The sequence below is a fragment of the Bos javanicus genome, chromosome 11 (assembly GCF_032452875.1).
Source record: "Bos javanicus breed banteng chromosome 11, ARS-OSU_banteng_1.0, whole genome shotgun sequence".
Lineage (NCBI taxonomy): Eukaryota > Metazoa > Chordata > Mammalia > Artiodactyla > Bovidae > Bos > Bos javanicus.
In genome coordinates this window covers 5,044,797-5,063,080 of record NC_083878.1, presented here as the reverse complement: position 1 = coordinate 5,063,080, position 18,284 = coordinate 5,044,797, and the positions used below count along the sequence as shown (strand labels likewise).

The 18,284-nt window shown below is 41.2% G+C and overlaps 1 protein-coding gene across 6 annotated transcripts in view; it reads left to right on the top strand.

Moving 5' to 3' along the window:
- Positions 1-18,284, top strand: part of AFF3 (ALF transcription elongation factor 3) — a 635,458-nt gene that overhangs the window by 413,664 nt on the left and 203,510 nt on the right. For all 6 annotated transcript variants that reach the window (XM_061431670.1, XM_061431669.1, XM_061431668.1 and 3 more), the window contains one exon: positions 10,961-10,997. In XM_061431670.1, the coding sequence (XP_061287654.1) occupies positions 10,961-10,997 (37 nt within the window). The remainder of the gene's footprint in view (positions 1-10,960; positions 10,998-18,284) is intronic.

Genomic DNA, 18,284 nt, shown 5'->3' with positions numbered 1-18,284 from the left:
GCTGTGAGAGTTGGACTGTGAAGAAAGCTGAGTGCCAAAGAATTGATGCTTTTGAAGTGTGGTGTTGGAGAAGACTCTTGAGAGTCCCTTGGACTGCAAGGAGATCCAACCAGTCCATTCTAAAGGAGATCAGTCCTGGGTGTTCTTTGGAAGGACTGATGCTAAAGCTGAAACTCCAGTACTTTGGCCACCTCATGCGAAGAGTTGACTCATTGGAAAAGACTCTGATGCTGGGAGGGATTGGAGGCAGGAGGAGAAGGGGACGACAGAGGATGAGATGGCTGGATAGCATCACCGACTCAATGGACGTGAGTTTGAGTGAACTCCGGGAGTTGGTGATGGACAGGGAGGCCTGGCGTGCTGCGATTCATGGGGTCTCAAAGAGCCGGACATGACTGAGCGACTGAACTGAACTGAACTGAAATGTTTCTCCCCACCATTGCATCATAGAGGGCACAGAACTTGAAGTTTAAATAGGAAAAAAATCCTGTCTTCTCTAGGATTACTATAGAATTTGTGGGGAGCTATTTCAGCTCTAGATCTTTCGGTTTTTCTCAAGAAAGAATAGGTGACTTTACAAAGTGTGGGAACATTGGACTTCCCTGGTGGTCCAGTGGTTAAGAATCCACCTGCCATCACAGGGAACACACATCCCAGGTCGGGAAAGATGCCACATGCTGCAGAGCGGCTAAGCCCGTGGGCCAAAGCTCCCTTGCCCATGTGCTACAACTGCAGGAGCCCGCACGCCCTAGAGTCCATGCTCCGCAGCAAGAGAAGCCACGGCAGTAAGCCTGCTCACCGCAACTGGAGAGGAGCCCCTATTGCTGCAACTAGAGAAAGGCCGCGCGCAGCGATAGAGACCCAGCTCAGCCCCCAAAATTAAATAAATAAGTAACGTGTAGGAACGTTGCATGATTTTAATAATGCCTTTCTTTCAAACATTTCACAATAAGTATTGGTGATTTATCTTGTTCCAATGAAATAAGACTGCATTAGTGTCATTTCTACTATAACAAATCACCATAAACTTAGTGACTTAAGACAACGCAAATTTATTATCTTACAACACTGGAAGTCAGAGTCTGAAATCAGTGTCACAGAGCTGAAATCCAGGTGTTGGCAGAGCTTTGTTTCTTCCGAATGTTTTAAGGGAGAATTTGCTGTCTTGTCTTTCACGGCTCCAAGAGGCTGCCCCTGTTACTTAGCTCATGGCTCTCGTCATTCTGACTTCTAACCTCCTTGTCACATCTTCCCTGACTCTCCTGCCACCTCCCTTCCCTTTGTGAAGATGCTGGGCCCTCCTGGATAGTAGGATGATCTCCCGTCTCAAAATAATCACTTCTGCAAAGTCCCTTTTGCCATGAGAAGTAGCATATTCACAGGGCCTGGGAATTAAGATGCAAACGTCTTTGGAGGAGCCCTTGTCCTGCTTACTGCAAAGACCTCACTAATTCTCTTTTAACCTGTATCTCCACTAATTAGTATTCTGACAGCTGGAGGTTTGCAGTTCATTAATTAGATTATTAATGTTTGGGATTATCACGATCGCTAGTGTGTAGGAGCTAGAATTGTTTATGGAACTTGCAGGGCAAAATCTCCAAAATGACTAATAAATAATGAAATTAAGTCCTTATTGAGATTAAAGGAGCAATTTGACCTCAAAGGAAAGTCGATTTAAATGTGCTTTCTGAGTTACCAGTAGCACTAAATTAATTAGCTACATACTTCCGAGAATTTCCCCAATTTGTCTGGATATTGAAGGACATAACATATAATAAAGTCAATTGATACTGAACTTGGATGTTTTTTCTATTCTCTGAAGATTTAACTTCGAGTCACAATTCCCTAGACAAACACTACCAGACGTGTCTGCCTTATTCTTCAAATCTCAAAAGTAATTGAATTTGGTAAAGAATGCATGCCATTAGCAGGTATTTCAAAGCTTTGTCCTTTTCCCTTGATTTCCAGAGCAGTCTCATAAGTTTTGAAACACAAATAGGGAACTAAAATTGTAGAACTTGTTTCATCCCCAGAAGGCATCTGTGCAAATCTAATGGCATTTCGCAAACATTTCACGTGGCAATGAATGCCGAAACTGATGGGATCAGATCTGGTTTGAAACTGTTCTTGCTGATCAGTTTCTAAAGCATTAGGCAGAAGAGTTCTAGCATGATTAGAGAAATGAGAGCCCTATTGCCTTTCTCTCTATACAGTACAAGGAGAATGAAAGCCAGCAAGCGTGAAGGAAAGCACTTTGAAGCTGAAAAGTTTATGATCTATGTCTCTCTTTGGGTTCCTGGCATGCTTTAGAAATGACCACAAAATGTTTGGGCTAAAATTTCACTTTTACTTCATTGCCTCAAAGTAAACATTTAAATTGATTTTAATTTGCATTATTTTAGTGGCTCTGAGCTTCATAGGAAAGAAAGTGATTGGTGGGGAAGAAGGAAAGCCAAACCACAGCAAGTGTTCTTTTTCCTATAGTAACTAGCTTTATGTGGGGGTCTGAAAAGCAAAGAAGCTGTGTTTCCATTTCTTGTCTTTTATAATTCCTATGATGGGTTGACAGACAAGCGAGAGGACGTATGAGTACAGCAGGCTTCAGATGGTTCCAAAGAGCCAATTTTTAAAAAATTGGAGTATAATCGCTTCTCAATGTTGTGTTGCTTTCTGCTGTTATTCCCACTACTGAGCATGTACTCTGAGAAAACCATAATTCAAAATGAACCCCGCTGTTCATTGCAGCACTATTGACAACAGCCAGAACACAGAAACAACCTTAATGGCTAACAAAAGATGGACGGATAAAGAAGCTGTGGTACATATATACAATGGAATACATATTTAGCCATAAAAGAATGAAATTGAATCATTTGTAGAGATGTGGATGGGCTTAGAGACCATCATACAGAGTAAAGTAAGTCAGAAAAGAAAAAAAAAAAAAACGAGTATAATATGAAACCTAGAAAAATGGTACAGAGACACCTATTTTCAGGGCAGGAATAGAGACAAAAACCACTTTCCAGTAGTGGCTTCACCGGGTAAGGACTCCCTCCCATCAGCAACAGCTTAAGAGCCACTGTATTTTATTGGTCTAAGGTGCATATTTTTTTCACATTTTAAGATCCTAGTTTCAGGATCTGTTTTACATTGATGGCGTTTTACAATTAATTGGCAGCAATTGTCTTCAATAGTAATGCATGAGGTAATGCAGCCTTGGTAATGCCAACAGTTTGGCATCTGGTCCCATCACTTCATGGGAAATAGATGGGGAAACAGTGAAAACAGTGTCAGACTTTATTTTGGGGGCTCCAAAATCACTGCAGATGGTGACTGCAGCCAGGAAATTAAAAGACGCTTACTCCTTGGAAGGAAAGTTATGACCAACCTAGATAGCATATTCAAAAGCAGAGACATTACTTTGCCAACAAAAGTCCATCTAGTCAAGGCTATGGTTTTTCCTGTGGTCATGTATGGACGTGAGAGTTGGACTGTGAAGAAAGCTGAGCACCGAAGAATTGATGCTTTTGAAGTGTGGTGTTGGAGAAGACTCTTGAGAGTCCCTTGGACTGCAAGGAGATCCAACCAGTCCATTCTAAAGGAGATCAGTCCTGGGATTTCATTGGAAGGACTGATGCTGAGGCTGAAACTCCAATACTTTGGCCACCTCATGCGAAGAATTGACTCATTGGAAAAGACCCTGATGCTGAGAGGGATTGGGGGCAGGAGGGAAAGGGGATGACAGAGAATGAGATGGCTGGATGGCATCACCGACTCGATGGACGTGAGTTTGAGTGAACTCCGGGAGTTGGTGATGGACAGGGAGGCCTGGCGTGCTGGGATTCATGGGGTCGCAAAGTCAGCCACGACTGAAGAACTGAACTGAACTACCTTTGATGAAATATAGTATTTATTATAAGGCTTCCTCGGATGGTTTTCTTAGCCACTAGTATGCTCAGTTATTTCTGTCTTCAGCAAAATGGTTTGTACAAACTTTACTTCCCAACTCATTACCGCCTTTAAAGAAGTTCTGGGATTTCTGTGTGCCCAACAATAGTTTAGGTGTTGGGAATTCGGGATTTAAAGTTAGAAAAGCCTAAGTTTCCAGCTGTAGATATTCTAAGTCACCAGAGGTGGTTCTCCCGTCTGTGCACGTGGCTGTCAGGGTGAGACATGCGTCATGAATGTCGGAAACTAAGAGCACTAGAGTAACCTCAGAAATGGCCTGCTGTAGGAACACAGGCAACTTTTCCTTACACTTTCCTATTGTCCTGAGTTTTCTTTAATGTCACTTTCATTGCTGTTCCGTCGCTCAGTCGTGTCCAACTCTTTGTGACCCCAAGACTGCAGCACACCAGGCTTCCCTGTCCTTCACCATCTCCTGGAAGTTGCTCAAACTCATGTCCATTGAGTTGGTGATGCCATCCCATCATCTCATCCTCTGTCACCCCCTTCTCCTCCTCTCAGTCTTTTACAATGAATCAGCTCTTTGCATCAGGTGGACAAAGTATTGGAGCTTCAGCTTCAGTCCTTCCAATGAATATGCAGGGTTGATTCCCTTTAGGAAACTGCTGTTGTTTAAATGGCAAGTGCTATTTAATAAGATGGAGCCATCCTTGAGTCAAGACAATAGTAACCTTCTTTTATTATATATTTATTATCTAACTGAATACTTTAAATATGTACAGTTTATGTTATATCATTTATACCTTGATAAAGGTTTATTTTTAAAACAGGAGTCATAGTCAAAAAGACAATTCTTATAATGGAAGTTTGACACTGTGCAATGACAACATAAAGCAAATAAGTCCTTCTGAGATGCAGGAGTATTTCAAAGAACCGATACCCTTGAGCTTCTCTGTTCTGAGCCTTGAGGGGAGAATGAAGTTTCCAGGCAGAAAAGCAAAGATGGCGGGACACGCACCCAAGGATGAGGACAGGCTCTAAAGGCTCAGAGCGCTCCCGCACAGCAGTCACGACATGCCTCTCCGCCCTGGGTTGTCAGAACTTGTGTACACATCATTTCCTCTGCTGACTCCCTGGGCTCCCAGGCGGGGAAGGCAGGGGCTTTGTACACTCACTTCTGTAACCTCTGAGGACCCGACGGGGAGCCTTGCAGGTCTGGTGGAATGCTCCCAGAGGAGGCTGAAATGACAGTGCTCAGACGGGGCCAGCTACTCTCCAGGCAGCTACCCAGGGATGGTGTTCACATACAGAGAAAAAGCCTTTGCGACAGAAGCTATAGCTATAAGAGCGTCTGAGCGTCTGACTTGGGCAGCAGGAGACACGAAAATGGAAAGGACTTCAGTGTCTGGAGCTTGTTTTCCTCTGAGCCCAGCCAGGCTCTGGCTCAGTGAGGGATAAGGGATCTGCATAGTCTGTGCCCTCCTTCCCTGCCTCCGCCTGCCAGTCTTGCAGCCGGCTGGACAGGGCAGTACTGCTTCAAAAGGCAGCAACCATGGGCCCTGTCGTTGGCAGCAGAGAACTAATGAGAATGCATCCAGGGCCCTGCGACCTAAACTTGGGAGGAGCGTCATTACACCTTCCACCAGCAGACGAGCGATGCACGCTCCAGATCAGTAATAAGGATACTGGGGCGTCATCTGTACCCAGAGTGGTCCAGTCTAGGCACACGGGCTCCGTTGGTGGTCAGTGCACCATCCAGAGGATGTCAGCTAGAGACGTGGATGACACATTAGGGGCAGTCTTTATTATGTCTCTCCAAAGTCTCTTTCCCTCCAGAGAGCAGACTTCAATGGTGATTTTTTTTTAAACTAATGACTTTAACCATTTTCTGCTTCTTTTCACTCTCCCATCCAAAACAGAAATTATCATCATTAATGACACAGATGTGTTCATTAAATTTTGAAATGTACTGCTTATGAAATGCATGGTCTTGCAGTGTGTAATTATCATTCAGGTTCTCTGGAAGCTCATTTTCAGGTCTCAAAGAGCCCGTGGTCAGTAGTCATCATCTGGGTTTCAGGATGTCTGCAGTGCATCAAGTTGTCAAATGATCTGTGTCCCAATAACAACAGCAAACAATGTCACAAAAACTTGTACTATCTTTTGTGTTTTTTTCCCCCAAGAATGGTCATAATGTTGAAAACTATCTCAGTTACCATTCTTCTTCATCTGACAGTAAATGAGTCTTCACCACTCTGGTACAAGACATCTCCAAAATACCAAAATCTGCAGATGGCTCAAGGGACTCAACTACATGAGACTCAAAGTATTTTTCACGTAGAAGAGCTCACTCTAATTCATGTTCAGATGTAAACTCTACATTAGTTAGAAGGAATGAGAAATATCCCAGTCCCTTTGGGGAAGTTAACTATGGACATCCTCTTTGTAATAGCAACCATTCAAATTGGCCTAAATCATTTCTGAGGATTACATTTTAGCCCATCATCTCAGGAACCATATTTTATCTTTAATACACTGTTTCCAAAAGCTGAAGCTTGGGTTGAGAGTTGAGCTTGTTATTTTTCTTCAGATAAATAGCTCATTTCTACCACATTAACATTAAAGGCATCTGTGTATGACTTAGTCTGCTTAGTAGAGTAGAAATCCAAATTTCTTACCCAACCCCTACCCACCAATCTGAGTAAAATTAAAATAATAAAGAATAAATAAAATAGTCACTGCTTTTTAAAATAATAAGAAAGCCATAAAATAGAAGTTGACTTCATTTCACTGGATTTTTGTCCCACACACTAAAATTGTAAATGAGTTTCACTGGACTTTATGGGTTTTTTTACATTCCTACCATCTCAATGCATTGTTTTATAACTCTCTTTTATAATTCATATTAAATAGGAATTTTGCAAGGAAGGTACTCAGTCTCTCAGTCGTGTCCAACTCTGCTACCCCGTGAACTGTAGCCCACCAGGCTCCTCTGTCCAAGGGATTTCCCAAGCAAGAGTACTGGAGTGGGTTGCCATTTCCTCCCCCAGGGAATCTTCCCAACCCAGGGATTGAACCCGAGTTTCCTGCATTGGCAAGCAGATTCTTTACCACTGAGCCACCTGGGAAGCCCTTTGCAAGGAAAGAAGATGTGAATTCCCAAAACAGAATTTAGCATTTCACTTTAGCGGAAATAAAATCAGGTTCAATCACTATTTACTTGATCAGTAACTGAATTCAAATACTGCATAGTGCTGGCTTTCGGCCACTCCAGGTATGTGGAAAGCTATAATAATCTCCTGTCCACCGGCGTGAGCGTGACAGCGATTGTTCAGTGGAACGTCCCTGATGGGGTGGTTGCCAGCCTCGTCTACAGAACGGGGTGGTGAGAGTGAAGGGTTAGATTGAAAGTCAGTACTACAATAGGTCCCAAATATAAGAACTAGAACCATAAACTTCACAGAAGAAACAGATTAATATTTCCAACCTTGGATTCAACAGGGGAGTCTCAGATATGACCCCAAAAGCATGCATAACAAAAGAAAAAATAGATAAATTGGACTTCATCAAAATTAAAACTTTTTGTGTGTTGAAGGACATTATCAACAGAGTGAAAAGACAACTGACGGAATAAGAAGAAATATTTGCATCAGATCAGATCAGTTCAGTCGCTCAGTCGTGTCCGACTCTTTGCGACCCCATGAATCCCAGCACGCCAGGCCTCCCTGTCCATCACCAACTCCCGGAGTTCACTCAGACTCACGTCCATTGAGTCAGTGATGCCATCCAGCCATCTCATCCTCTGTCGTCCCCTTCTCCTCCTGCCCCCAATCCCTCCTAGCATCAGGGTCTTTTCCAATGAATCAACTCTTCGCATGAGGTGGCCAAAGTACTGGAGTTTCAGCTTTAGCATCAGTCCTTCCAAAGAAATCCCAGGACCGATCTCCTTTAGAATGGACTGGTTGGATCTCCTTGCAGTCCAAGGGACTCTCAAGAGTCTTCTCCAACACCACAGTTCAAAAGCATCAATTCTTCGGCGCTCAGTCTTCTTCACAGTCGAACTCTCACATCCATACATGACCACAGGAAGAACCATAGCCTTGACTAGACCGACCTTTGTTGGCAAAGTAATGTCTCTGCTTTTGAATATGCTAAGTTGGTCATAACTTTCCTTCCAAGGAGTAAGCGTCTTTTAATTTCCTGGCTGCAGTCACCATCTGCAGTGATTTTGGAGGCCCAAAAATAAAGTCTGACACTGTTTCCACTGTTTCCCCATCTATTTCCCATTAAGTGGTGGGGCCAGATGCCATGATCTTTGTTTTCTGAATGTTGAGCTTTAAGCCAACTTTTTCACTGTCCACTTGCAGCATATCACTTACCTAATAAAAGTCTGGTATCCAGAATGTACGAAATACTCTTTTAACTCAACAACCAAAAGGCAAACAACCCAATTGAAAAACGGACAATGTAATATAAAAAAGAATATGTGTGTATATGTGTGTGTGTGTGTGTGTATAACTGAATCATTTTGCTGTGCACCAGAAACTAATACAATATTGTAAATCAACTATACTTCAATGAAAAAAATAAAGATAATTTTGATACTATTGAAAACAAGAAAATGGACAAAGTATCTGAATACACATTTCTCCAAAGAGGTATACAAATGGCCAAAAAACATATGAAAAGATGTTCAACATCATAGTCATTAGGGAAATCCAAGTCAAACTGCAATGAGAAACTACTACACACCCACTTAAATGCCTATAATAATCTTTTTTAATTAAAAGAAAATAGCAAGCTTTAGTGAGGATGTGGAGAAATTGAAACTCTCATACATTGCTGGTAGAAACTCAAAACGTTTCAGCCACTGTGGAAAAGTCTGGTGGTTGCTCAGAAAGTTTAATGTAGAATTAGCATATGACCCTGATCTGCCTCTTGAGAAATTTGTATGCAGGTCAGGAAGCAACAGTTAGAACTGGACATGGAACAACAGACTGGTTCCAAATAGGAAAAGGAGTACGTCAAGGCTGTATATTGTCACCCTGTTTATTTAACTTATATGCAGAGTACATCATGAGAAATGCTGGACTGGAAGAAACACAAGCTGGAATCAAGATTGCCGGGAGAAATATCGATAACCTCAGATATGCAGATGACACCACCCTTATGGCAGAAAGTGAAGAGGAACTAGAAAGCCTCTTGATGAAAGTGAAAGTGGAGAGTGAAAAAGTTGGCTTAAAGCTCAACATTCAGGAAACGAAGATCATGGCATCCGGTCCCATCACTTCATGGGAAATAGATGGGGAAACAGTGGAAACAGTGTCAGACTTTATTTTGGGGGCTCCAAAATCACTGCAGATGGTGACTGCAGCCATGAAATTAAAAGATGCTTACTCCTTGGAAGGAAAGTTATGACCAACCTAGATAGCATATTCAAAAGCAGAGACATTACTTTGCCAACAAAGGTTCGTCTAGTCAAGGCTATGGTTCTTCCTGTGGTCATGTATGGATGTGAGAGTTGGACTGTGAAGAAGGCTGAGCGCCGAAGAATTGATGCTTTTGAACTGTGGTGTTGGAGAAGACTCTTGAGAGTCCCTTGGACTGCAAGGAGATCCAACCAGTCCATTCTGAAGGAGATCAGCCCTGGGATTTCTTTGGAAGGACTGATGCTAAAGCTGAAACTCCAGTACTTTGGCCACCTCATGCAAAGAGTTGATTCATTGGAAAAGACTCTGATGCTGGGAGGGATTGGGGGCAGGAGGAGAAGGGGACGACAAAGGATGAGATGACTGGCTGGCATCACTGACTCAATGGATGTGAGTCTGAGTGAACTCCGGGAGTTGGTGATGGACAGGGAGGCCTGGCGTGCTACGATTCATGGGGTCGCAAAGAGTCGGACACGACTGAGCAACTGATCTGATCTGATCTGATCTGCAACTCTACTCCTAAATGTACACTCAAAGATTTGAAAAAGGGTTCAACAAGCACATGCACATATATATTCATAGCAACACTACTCACAATAGTCAAAAGGTGGGAGCAGCCCACATGTCCATTAACAGATGAATGGATAAACAAATCGGTGTGTGTGTGTGTGTGTGTGTGTGTGTAGACATATATAATGGAGTATTATTCAGCCATAAAAAGGAACGAAACATTCACATATGCTATGATATGGGTGAACCTCTGAAACATTATGCTAAATGAAAGAAGCCAAACAAAAAAGGTGACATATTGTATCATTATAGTAATATGAAATACCCAGAATAGAAGTCATAAAGACAGGATGCAGACTGGTGGTCCCCAGGTACTGAGGAGAGGGACAATGGGGAAAGTGATGAGTGGGTAAGGAATTTGACTTTGCAATGGTAGAAATGGTTTGCAATTAGAGGTGGTGGTTTAGTACATGGTGACTGTATTAAATGCCACTGAACTGTTCAGTTTAAAGTGGTTCATTTTATGTTATAGGAATTTTATGTTACAGGAATTTCACTTCAGTGAACAAAACAAGAAGTCCACAATACAACAAAGAAGTGATTGTGAGCTGTATACCAGAACTGCTTAAGGAACACATAAATGTTTCTTGTTACGGTAGCTGGTAGAGATTATGATCAGTGATTAGGTTCTGAATGACCAATAATATATCTCATTTTGAAAATCAAATTAAAAAGGTTACTTTTCTAGACCTCTTATAGTTTGGGTATTTATGCTTGGATCTATGATTTAATTACAGTGATTTTAAGATTAATTCATATAAAGGTCAGGGTTATTTTTTTCCATTAGATATCCAGTAGTTCTGTTATTCCTCAAAAGCAGTGCTGTCCAACAGATATATAATATAAACACATATAATTTTTTATTTCGTAGTAGCCACATTGAAACTATAAGCATAAAGATGTGAAAATAATTTTATCATGTAATTTTTGTAATCTCATATAAACTAAATAGTATTGTTTCAATACATAATCAATATTAAAATGCTAGTGAAATGAAGAACAAAGTCTAATGAAAAAAATAAGAAAATTAATTGATAATTCTTGTTTCATTTTAGGACTCTCAGCTTGCCTCCTCTGGACACAATAATCCAAGTAAGAAATGCTTCTTTCTGTAGCTTCATATGTGGGGGTGGGAGTGGGTGAAGAGCGGGGGTGCATGCAATATACAGTAGGTTTAAAAGAACTTCACTAAGACAAAATCAAATGGGGAATATGAGGGCCGTTTGTTAAAGCGCTGCCCACATGGATAAGGTACATCGTGACCTTGGATGTTCTATCTTTATTCAAGGGAAGTAGGGACAAAATAAGGACTTCTCTGGTGGCTCAGATGGTAAAGAAGCTGCCTGCAATACAAGAGACCCGGGTTTGATCCCTGGGTCAGGAAGATCCCTTGGAGAAGGGAATGGCAACCCACTCCAGTATTCTTGCCTGCAGAATTCCATGGATAGAGGAACCTGGTGGGCTACAGCCCATGAGGTTGCAAAGAGTCTGACACGACTGAGCAAGTAACACTTTTTACTTGGGGCCAAAATATAAAGTGGTGAATTTCAAAGTAGCCCTAGGAGGAAGGAATACCATCCTTTCTAACAGTTGGCCTCTGGTGTGTATGAGGGGAAAATATTTTTAAAGGCATCTAATGGGCAGGAGGAAAAGGGGACTGCAGAGGATGAGATGGCTGGATGGCATCACCGACTCGATGGACGTGAGTTTGAGTGAACTCCAGGAGTTGGTGATGGACAGGGAAGCCTGGCGTGCTGTGATTCATGGGGTCGCAAAGAGTTGGACACGACTGAGCGACTGAACTGAACTGAACTGAATGAGAAGGAAATGGCAACCCACTCCAGTATTCTTGCCTGGAGAATTCCATGGACAGAAGAGCCTGGCGGGCTACAGTCCATGGAGGGTCACAAAGAGTCGGACATGACTGAGTGACTACCACACACACACACACAATGAGTTACCTAAATTAAAAGAAAATAGGTGGGCAAAGAACAATTAGAAGATCTCATGATAAATGTTCTTAGAATCCATGAAGAAACCATGCCCTCTTCTGGGGAGAAACAGACTAAAGTGTCCTAGAAGGAATTTCGTTGTTGAACCCAGTGTCTAATAAAACACTGGGGCTTCATCATCAAACCGAGAATATCATTCCATGAAGTATTGTTTTAATTCTCTTCTTCAGCAGTGCTAATTGGTATTAATGTTTCCTTGAGCATTAAAAATGCATAAGCCACCCCATCCATGTCGTGTAGTCACACCCACAGTGACTGGGCTTTGTTAGTCTCTTGACCATCCAGTTGGCTAAAGAGCATTGCTTGCAAATTTCAAGGCTATGTTTGAACATGAAAATCACTCTGAGCCAGTAGATGTGTCTGGGGCTCACCCACTGAGCATCTGTGAGAGCAGAAAGATTATGGAGAAAAGACATCGGGACAAATGCAGTAGAAAGCCCTAGACTTTTAGTGCACAGCTAGAGGAAGGTCAGGGGAGGGGGATGATGGCGTAATGGTGCATAGGCAATCTCATTTATTACCCCACCCTCTGTTGGAATGTGCTGTGAGCACAAGCACCAGGGAAGAGGTGAAATTTCCAAGGGACTTGAAATCTATAGAAATTAATAAATGTAATAATAAGGAAAGGAATCAGGAGACGCATGGTTAAGTTCATGAGGTGTGCAGGCATGGCATCATATGCCAAAGACGAGAGCATACAGGAGAATTGCCTTTGCTTTCCTCACCATTTCTTTCCATTTCAACTTAAACAGTTCAGGGAAAAGGGAGGAGATAATAGATATAATAGAATAAATGTACTTCCTCTCAGCTTGGAGTCTTTGACATAAAGAAGAACAAAGGAAATAGCTATTCAGTCCCTTCTGTGTTCAGTCTCTTCTTTATGTCTGCTCTTTCGTTTAATCCTAACAGTAGCTGTATGAAGTAGGCATTGCAGCCCCATTCTGCACAGGATGAAAATGAGATTCTGCAGTTAATACCTAAACCATGGTTACATGGCTTTAAAAAAGCGACAGGATTTGAATTCAGGGATCTCTGTCCCAAAGACAGTAGGCTTTCCCTCCCATAACCTTGACCCCAAAAAGGTTGCTCTCATCCCTTCTGTGTGAGATTAAATTCCTGTCCAAGATTCTTGTTTGCATCTGCCCTATTTTTTTTGGCACAGCATAACCATTGAGGTTATGTAAGCACGCCTACCTTCTTTGGAATTGTGAGTGGCACCTGCATGATATGGCATAAACCACATTCTGGCAATTCATCATCTAAGTATTTTTGTCATTGACTTTCTCTTTTCTAGGGGTAAGGGTTTTTTTTCCCCCCAAATAAAGCTTCCCCCATTAAAAAAAAAAGATAATATTATTATTTAAAAATCAGTGATGTGGTATGTTTGTGTATACAAGTGTGTGCATACACACACACCCAAAATGGAATGCTATGCAGCAAAAAAATAAAAAGAATTGTCAGGCGAGTGTATGCTTCTCGGTTCTTTGTCTCATCACAGCAAAGATTCAGAGTGACGGACATTAAAGCCCCCTCAGCGTGTCACAGCCCTCAGGTCTTGGATAGACCGTGTTATAGCTCTCAGGTCTCGAATGGACTGTGTTATAGCTCTTAGACAAATCAGTGTTACAGCTCTATTTTATTTAGAAGATAGCAGGGAAATCCATCTTCAAAGCATGAGGGCACGTCAATCCAAAGACGTGAAGAGAAGAGCGCCCCAGCGCGCGGGAGAGAGAGAGAGAGAGCTAGCTTTGGCTCCTTTTTTTATATGTTTTTTTTTTTTTTCCCCTGGGCCTGTCCTATGGAAATTGGGCCAGCCAGGAGTGTTGTTTGTTTACCTGAGGTCCTCACTCCGGTCCTTGGACCCTCCTTTGTTCTAATTTCGCGGGCTTTTCTCCTCCTTGTCTTTTAGCCACCACCATTCTGGACTCCTTTTCCCTGTTCTAACTACCTAACAGAATGAAATAATGCCATTTGCAGCACCATGGGTGAACCTGGAGATTATCATGCTAAGTGACGTAAGTCAGACAGAGGAGGAATATCATGGTATCACTTATGGCTAGAATATAAACTATGACACGAATGAGCCTGTTTACAAAACAGAACCACAGTTACAGAGACAGAAAACAAACGTACGGTTACCAAAGGGGAACGTGGGGGAAACAAATGAGGAGTTTGGGGTTAGCAGATGCAGTCATGTATATAAAATAGACAGACAACAAGATCCTACCGGATAGCACAGGGAACTATATTCAAAATCCTGTAAGAAATCATAATGGAAAAAAATAAAAATCAGAGTGTCCTCTGTGGATTATAGCACACTGGAAACTTTACAGAGCGGGTCCTACCAGCATTTCCTGTGCTGTTTCTTGCCTTTGGTTTGAAATAATTACAGTTTGGGGAATCATGACTCCACTAAGTATGTAGAAAATAGGAAAACACCGAATTTCGGAGGAACAATTTGTATCTTGATGGACTGATCTTCCCCACTCTAGGTCAGTGCTTTTTTAGTTTTGAAATTAGAAAACGGTTATGTAGATACTAAGAGAAAAGAGTGTATAAATTAAACAGAAAATTATTTTTTAATCCAAATCTTTTAAAAGAGAGCTGATTTAGCAAGCTTGCTGATTACCACTTAATTTCATATTATAAAATGGCAGCTTATTAAGTATTGAGAAACTTAAACATTAAAATAAGTGATGCATGTTTATAGTTTCTTAAAGATGTGAGAATGTCCCGTTCATGTGTCAGACTGAGCATAAGCACTTCTTTCCCTCCCTTCTGAATCTGCATTAAAATAACCAAAAGAGGCAGTGAAGGAAGGAAATACATAATAGCCCTGAAAACAGGGAAGGATTTCATTAACAAACCAGAAATTCAGCTGAGTTTCTGGAAAATGGAGAGTGGATGGGACTGTGCTGTTAGATAATCCTGGGCAGGGAAGGTGATGGCTCAGAAAAAAGAAAATAATGAAACAAACAGGAACAAGCCATAGTGGTGGGAATGTCCTTCAGAGCTCACTCCAGGAGAGACCCAGTTCCCTCTCAACCCCAACAGAGAAGAGGTGTGGACTATAGACAGTGATGGGAACATGGGTGTTCTTCCACCTTTTACTCCTACACTCCCATCTTGGCAGGTTTTCATACGGAGCTTTCAGTCTGGTTTTCCTCCCCCAGAAACCAAAGTACCAAAAAAAAAAAAAAAATAGTAACATTTGCCAAGAAAATTAACAGTTACCTAGAACTTCTAGTTGGGAGCTGGTACCTAAGAGAGAGGGACTTTCCTGGTAGCTTAGCTGGTAAAGAATCTGCCTGCAATGCAGGAGACCCTGGTTCAATTCCTGGGTCAGGAAGATCCCCTAGAGAAGGGATTCTTGGGCTTCCCTGGTGGCTCAGACAATAAAGAATCTGCCTGCTCAGACAGTAAAGAATCCGCCTGCAATGCAGGAGACCTGGGTTCAATCCCTGGGTTAGGAAGATCCCCTGGAGGAGGGCATGGCAAGCCACCCCAGTATTCTTTTTTTTTTTTTTTAATATGTGAAAACTCTTTTTTTTTCTTTTTTTTTTTTTTTTTCTTTTTTTAATTTAGTGTACCAGCCCCAAGCATCCAGCATCGTGCATTGAACCTGGACTGGCATCTCGTTTCATACATGACGTTTCACATGTTTCAATGCCTTTCTCCCAAATCTTCCCACCCTCTCCCTCTCCCAAAGAGTCCATAAGACTGTTCTCTACATCAGTGTCTCTTTTGCTGTCTCGTATACAGGGTTATCGTTACCATCTTTCTAAATTCCATATATATGCGTTAGTATACTCTATTGGTGTTTTTTCTTCTGGCTTACTTCACTCTGTATAATAGGCTCCAGTTTCATCCACCTCATTAGAACTGATTCAAATGTATTCTTTTTAATGGCTGAGTAATACTCCATTGTGTATATGTACCACAGCTTTCTTATCCATTCATCTGCTGATGGGCATCTAGGTTGCTTCCATGTCCTGGCTATTATAAACAGTGCTGCGATGAACATTGGGGTACACGTGTCTCTTTCCCTTCTGGTTTCCTCAGTGTGTATGCCCAGCAGTGGGATTGCTGGATCATAAGGCAGTTCTATTTCCAGTTTTTTAAGGAATCTCCACACTGTTCTCCATAGTGGCTGTACTAGTTTGCATTCCCACCAACAGTGTAAGAGGGTTCCCTTTTCTCCACACCCTCGCCAGCATTTATTATTTGTAGACTTTTGGATCGCAGCCATTCTGACTGGTGTGAAATGGTACCTCACACCCCAGTATTCTTGCCTGGAGAATCCCATGGACAGAGTAGTCTGGCAGGCTACAGTCCGTAGGGTCACAAAAAGTTGGTCACGACTGAGTGACTAAGCACAGGCACATACATGCATCTAAGAGAGAAGCAGAGTAGATTCTGAGATAATACCAAACCTTAAAAATAGACATCTATGGTTCAGTTCAGTCACTCAGTCGTGTCTGACTCTTTGGACCCCGTGGACTGCAGCATGCCAGGCTTCCCTGTCCATCACCAACTCCTGGAGCTTGCTCAAACTCATGTCCATCAGGTCACTGATGCCATCCAACCATCTGATCCTCTGTCATCCCCTTCTCCTCCTGCCTTCAATCTTTCCCAGCATCAGGGTCTTTTCAAATGAGTCAGTTCTTCACATCAGGTGGCCAAAGTATTGGAGTTTCAGCTTCAGCATCAGTTCTTCCAGTGAATATTTGGGACTGATTTCCTTTAGGATTGACTGGTATGATCTCCTTGCAGTCCAAGGGACTCTCAAGAGTCTTCTCCAACATCTAAGGTTGGTGGAAGAAAAATCAGTTTTTCTCAAGAGGGAAATAAACCAAAATGCTGTACACCCAAAATAAACTACTTCCTATTTTTGCTGGGGGTTCAGAGGACAGTCAGGATTCCCAGCTTGTCTTGAGAGTTCTTCTCTCCTGAACTCTTAATTAACTTACTCTGTCCACTTAGAAAAAGCTGTAAATCAGCCCCTCCCTACAAGGGAAACATATGTTAGCAAGATGGATCAATATACTAATACAGAAAATCCACACCAGTACCTTTTTAACCAGTTTGAATTCACATTCAAAAAGGTGAATACATAACCTTGAGCAACAAAGAAAAACACTGACCCAGAGGAAATCTACTTAATTCAAGAAACAGAAGAAACAAATTTCAAATGTGACTGCAGTCTTTAGAAGCAATTGAAATTATTTGCATCAAATAAAAAGAACAGATTGGTATGAAAAAGAAGCAGTTATAGAACAAATGAGCGCTTGAGAATCAAAGATAAAGTTGACAAAAATTTAATAGAAATGATGGATAATAGCTGAAGTCTAGAATATAAGGTTGAAAACATTTTTTTTCTGAATATAAAGCAAAAGAGATGAAAAATATGAAAGGAAATTAAGGCACATAAAGATTAGTCATTACAGAAAGATCAAATCTGGCTATGTAGAATATACCACAAAAAGAAAACAAAGAAAATAAAGAAGAACAAATAATAATAGAATGAGAATCCCTAGGGAAATGAGCACTTATTATCAAAAATATTTACGTACAATAAAACAAGAGACCTTGAACAAAAGCAAGGAAAAACAACACACAGCCAAGAATTAAAGAGACCTCCAAGGACTTCAGATGCTGGAATTACCAAGCTCAGAACATAAAGTAAGAATGCTTATGTTAATTTTCAAAAATGAGAAAATTGAAAATATGGTATTTAAAAGTATACTAATCAGAACCTCTACAGAAATTAAAATTTCTTTGGTTAGGTTTAACTGTAGTTTAGATATAGGTGAAGAAAAGTAATGAAGCAGGAAATTGAACTTAAGAAATTACCTAGAATGCAATTGAGAAAGGAAGTTTAAAAACCTGGGATATAAAGCAAGAAGGTCTAACATATATTTAACTAGAATTCCAGAAAAAGATAAGGAAGGAGAGGGAATGTTAAAGGAGATGATGGCTGAAATTTTTCCACAATTGAAAGACTCTACCTTGCAGATTCAAGAAATCCAATGAATATTAAGCAGGATAAAGAAAAATAAGTCCACACTAGACACATAATAGTTAAACTGCAAACCATATACATAAAGAAAAATTCTTAAAATACCATTTAATAAGGAAGCAACAGTTAAACTTCCAGTTGACTTTTGACAGCAGCTGTGGGAACCAGGAGACAATGAAATTATAACTTCGTTTTTCTGTATGTGGAAACTGACAAAGTTGATTCTCACATTTATTTGATATTACAAAGGACCAAAAATACATAGCTCATATTCTTGAAGAAGAGTGAGGCTGAAGGATTGTGTTACGAATATTATGAATGAATGAATGAATATTTTAGCTAAGTAAT